This window comes from Bolinopsis microptera, chromosome 1, assembly GCF_026151205.1.
Source record: "Bolinopsis microptera isolate Bmic1 chromosome 1, MBARI_Bmic_1.0, whole genome shotgun sequence".
NCBI lineage: Eukaryota > Metazoa > Ctenophora > Tentaculata > Lobata > Bolinopsidae > Bolinopsis > Bolinopsis microptera.
The window spans coordinates 18,268,900-18,274,002 of NC_087072.1; the positions used below are offsets into that span (position 1 = coordinate 18,268,900).

At 35.3% G+C, this 5,103-nt stretch overlaps 2 protein-coding genes across 2 annotated transcripts in view; one reads left to right on the forward strand and one right to left on the reverse strand.

Annotated features, from left to right (window-relative positions):
* Positions 1–5,103, reverse strand: part of LOC134815015 (CAP-Gly domain-containing linker protein 4-like) — a gene marked incomplete in the record, with an annotated part of 15,358 nt that overhangs the window by 2,747 nt on the left and 7,508 nt on the right.
* LOC134815023 (uncharacterized) lies at positions 14–3,773 on the forward strand. Its single transcript, XM_063823465.1, has 8 exons — positions 14–25; positions 209–298; positions 488–578; positions 1,463–1,596; positions 1,841–1,938; positions 2,237–2,335; positions 2,504–2,781; positions 2,972–3,773. Exons 4-8 carry the CDS (start codon positions 1,579–1,581, stop codon positions 3,100–3,102), a joined length of 624 nt encoding a protein of 207 aa, XP_063679535.1. The 5' UTR covers positions 14–25; positions 209–298; positions 488–578; positions 1,463–1,578; the 3' UTR covers positions 3,103–3,773.

The following is a 5,103-nucleotide window of genomic DNA, read 5'->3' on the forward strand; positions in this document are numbered from 1 at the left end:
AGGGGTTCCTTGTTTGACTCTCAGGGTATGTTTCCTTTATTTCATCCGTTTTATTTAATTATTAGAACCTTAAGTTATTAGAAGCTTTGTATGCACTGCACTTCACTTATGATCAGTCTGACTTCTTTCAGAAGTCAGACTGATAGACCATTCTAATACAGATGGTATAAGAAAATACCATCTGTATTATTAAGAACATGAATTTCAGGGTTATTACTGGAGCAATGACACTTCAACTAACTCATCTGTACCAGTAGCAGGCACTTTTCATAGCGACTTCACAGCACTGACAAAAAAGGTATTATTAAACCATGTTGCATATTTTGTTGCAAAGTACGAAAAAGTGATGATATGTATCATCATTTATTGTGCATCAGATTTTAATTAATCAAAGCATGGTTTATTCATCAGTAATCATGAAGTTGTGACATGAAATGTAGAATTGAGTGTCACATTAAAAATGTATGTTTATAGGTATTTGTTTCAGTGCCTCTATATTCCAGACTGTAAGAAGACGTTCACCGAAAACGATCGTGAAGTTTACAACTATTTCACAGAACATGTTTCTCCCATAACAGGTCAATCCAGTCGTAAAGTTTTTATATCCATTTGAATAACATTACTTGGTACTTTTGGTTTTTATAGATATGGTTAGCATATTTGACTACAGTTCAAGCAACTTCAAGAGATCTCAGATAGCATATATACAGTAACACTCGTGGAGTTTCAGTGGCGTAACGTTGCCTGTTAGCGCCCCCTCGCTGAAAAAGCGCCCCACACCCTGTTGGCGCCTCCTCCCCTTTCGGAGCCCCTCCCTGAATTTGAACAAATTAGTTGATATTAGAGGATACACCATGGAAATAATAAGAACTATTTCAATATAACAGTTTCGGGAAAGAAAACAGCTAGGGTAGAAAACATCCGCTGTAAATCGGGGTTCGCAATGGGTTGTGTCAAAAAATATGTGCAGATTGGATTTTTTCACACAAAATTTGTGCAGTTATAATTGCTCATGTGCAGGCAACAAAGTTATTAGGTTAAGGTTTTTTCTACCCATGATCTTGTTGGCAAAATTGATTGGTTAATAATGTGTTACAGTACCCTAAGTGACCTTTTTCAATTGTTGTCATAATCGCCAAATAAATAAATATTGATGTCTCTTGACACCAATTTAGATACCAAATGAAACTCCTTGTTTGTATGTACAATACCTGTAAAACAAAATACTTTATTACACAATAACTTTAATTCCATATTAAACCAATTCCAAATAAACCACCACATTTAGGGTTGGATGGGTTTCTGCTAGTGGAAGTAAAGCCCTCGATTTGTAAAAAAATGGCCGCAGTAAATCAGGGTTTGCGATAAATTAGGGAGCAGATTTACTGTATTGAGTATTGAGAAGCGCTTTTGAGCTAAAATTATTATCTTGCAGTTTTAAAATTATGATATGCTTTAACAGGTGATTCGCGCTACCCCTCTTCGCGCTACCCTAACTCTTGGTATCATCAACTCAACTCTACATTCTACAACTACACTAATAACATTAGTTTCCCCTGTTGGGGCTATGAAGACACAATGTACTTCGACCATGAGGTAATATTTCAATTACCATTGTTCAATGTTCATGTACCCATTGATGTCAAGACGCTTTTTACTTTTAAAGTTCAACTAACCAATTTTCCAACCAAGTGACCAGGGGTTAAAGGGGCTGGCAACAAACTCAATAACTAAAAATCAACAGCTGCTAAGTTTAAAAGCTTCTCTTGGGTAGTAACGTGCTAATCGCTTTTCTCAGTTATATATTATACAATATTTTCTAACAACACCTTTTTTTCAGTACTCTATCATACTGGTTTACATATCCTTAATAATACCTGGGGTAGTCTTCCTATTCACTTTATTATGTTCATTTATTTGTGGATCAGACGATCAAAAGTAAGTGCTTGCAATTTTCATTTTTTAAAAGAATCATATCAGTCTTTGGTTAGTATATTTGACTACTATACAGGAATACATAGATGTTAATTCTGTTGGGGAGGTGAGGCATATTTTTTGACACGTGACAGTATTAAACCAATCAGCTTCCACCAATCAAACACCAGAATCACTGTCACGTACCAAAAAAATATGCTTCACCTCTAAATCTATATGAAATTTTGAAGCATTTCAATAAAATTTAGGGAAAATCTAAATTCAACATTATTTTGACAGATTATAGTCATTCTCTTACCAGGGACTTTGTGGGAGGATTGTTGATGTTGCCTATCCTCTTAACAGTCGGAATTGTAGCGTGTCTTTGGGAAATCATTTCAGAATGCTTACCCCGTGGATGGTTTGTTCATATTTAGATCCTTTTTAAACGAGATTGGAATTTTACATATCATTAACACACACCTTGTTATTGTGATTTTGTAAAATTTGAAATTCTATCCAAGTACTATTAAGCTCCCAACTTTTGGGGGATTGCGATAACTTTTGCGTAATCCATGTAACCGTTCAGTACTGATGTGGTGGACAGCTGTGGTAGTTGTCTGAAATCTGCCCTGACCTGCCAATGTTTAAAACCAAAAAGTGGAAATGACAACGATAATGACATTGAGATGACTGATGATGAAAGATCTTCAAGAAGAGGTAGCGTGGTCTCGTCAGGTACTGTAGTCCTCTCTGAAGGACATCTTAGAACTAGTCCTTACAACTCAACTAGGAGATCATCTCTTCAATTTACTGCACCGTCATCCCAACCTTCAGGAAGAGTCACCTTCGATGTTCCAGAATCTGGTACAACTCATTTTATCTCCTATTAAAATAGTTATAATTTTAGGTGAATTTTCTACAGTTAGGTAAATATTTAACCGTCCTTTTTTTGGTAAAATGTTAAAGGCTGCACGTCCCTGAAGTAAGGGGAACTTCGAATCAGCTGTATCTCATGTACTAATTTTACAGTTTAACTTACAATTACTATTCCCAGGACCGAGCTATGATGTGGGAGGTTCAGATAACCTACCCCCTCCACCCAGCTACGACGATGCAGTTGGATCCGCCGCTCCTATCGATTCTGCTCCTTCCTATGACGAAGTCGTTAACAGATCCTTCAAATAACACTCACAAAATTTGAGAGACATAAATAAATAAATAGGATATCATTATCATGCGAGTAACCCTTATACATTATGGGAGATTAAAATCTTCGAAAAATCTCTTTTATTCGATAACAAAAAATAGAGCTAGGACTTAATATATTGTACTTTTATCATTATTTTAAGATCAAGTTTTTGCAGTTTTTGTAGTTATGTTGTATTCGGATGAGTTTAAATGTATATTATTGTTATGTTCATTTTGATCTGTAAATACTATTACAGAAGTAGATCAAACTTTTAGATTCTTTTATTGTGTTTACATCAGTAGTTTTTGTATATTTCTAGTTTATTATTCATTAGTTGAGAAATTAAATCGTATTTTTTGTAACAATAATCTATTGTATTCGAGCTTTTCATCCAGAAGTGAAACAAATTCTTCATATATTATGGAGCCAGGTTGTAGACTGGCTACACCTGGTTAAAACATTATAATCAACAAAACATAATATGTAATATTATGACAATACCAAAAGTTCTTTTAATTAATACAGTTTCTACTACAGTATCTACTATCTAATTCTAAGTTTAATTCGCAAACTTAATTTTAAGTTTAGCTGGTAGTTTTAATGCAAATGGGATTTGTGATATCGATATTACAGTGTATTTAAATACATATAATTCATTCGATAATGTTGATCTATTTTGAGTTGTGAATGTCAAAAATTTGAGTTATTTAACAATTAGTGGAAATTCTAACATGAAATTCTAGTCGATTAGATCGATGTTTTTTATCTGCGGTCGGGTGATCATGATAATTACTTGTTCAATAGACCAATAGTGTTGATCTAACACCTTGGCCGTATATAATAATAGTGTGTTTTTTATGTCAATTTTATCGATTGTATACCGTCATAATATTACTTTTTAAGATGGTATAATGTTTCTTACCCCCAATTTCTATATCAGAATGTACGACGAACAGACACCTTCAGCGACTTCTACTTCACCTACACTCCGTACTCTAGCTGATATTGGTAAGCGATACTTTGAGTCGTACAACTCCCAAGTTAATCTTTTGACGGACATCGAGCCACTCATGCTACCTCCAGCACCAAAGCAGAAACATGTGGACAATTACACTGAAAAAGATCTCAAAACTAAAATAAGGAAAACCTATGATTCAAGTCGTGTTGACTACGAAGCAGAGTGTGATGTTTACCGAGCTCTTGGGATGTTTAATCAACAGATCACCGTACTACATAGCTTCAAGTATTCTAGTGACCAATGGAAGGCTTTTGTGGGTGATGAAGTACAAGCAAAAGAGGGGGAGCATGACTTTATAATAATTTTCCCGAACAATGTTGTGGTGTGTATCGAGGTTAAACGACCGAAATCTTATAAATCTGCACCCTGCAAGAAAGCATACCAGGCTGCAGCCAATCAACTGGAAAGATTTGGAGTATTCCTGAAAGGAATTTCAAACCAAAACCATGAAAAACCATGCTACTTGAAATTTTGTGCATTTCCACGTGTAGACGAAGAAGATCTTAAGAGTGAAAAAGATTTCGTTGAACGCAGCGACATTCCGATTTTGTGGAAGAAAGACTTACATAACTTGAGTAATATATTGGGCAGGTATGTAACAGACTTCGGTGAGAGGCAGCCTGAATCGGATATCGAAGTTCTACTGACTGGTATTTGGCTAAACAATTGCAGTGGATTGAAAGACGGTTTTATTGAATGTCAGCTAGTTGGCTACACGATAAATGACATCAATGAGAGATTGAAACGCCAAAAACTTTACCTCAATCAGAAAAATCGATCTGAAAATCTAGTGCCCGTACCCAAGACGTATAAACGTATTTTTGCCGACCACCTTGATGGCATACAGTATATTACTCAAGAACAAAGCAAGTTCATCGAATTACAAAAGGAGGATCCCATTATTTTTGAGAAACCTTATATTTTTGTGAATGGACCTGCGGGTTCTGGAAAGACTTTAATGATGTATGCAGATTAAAAG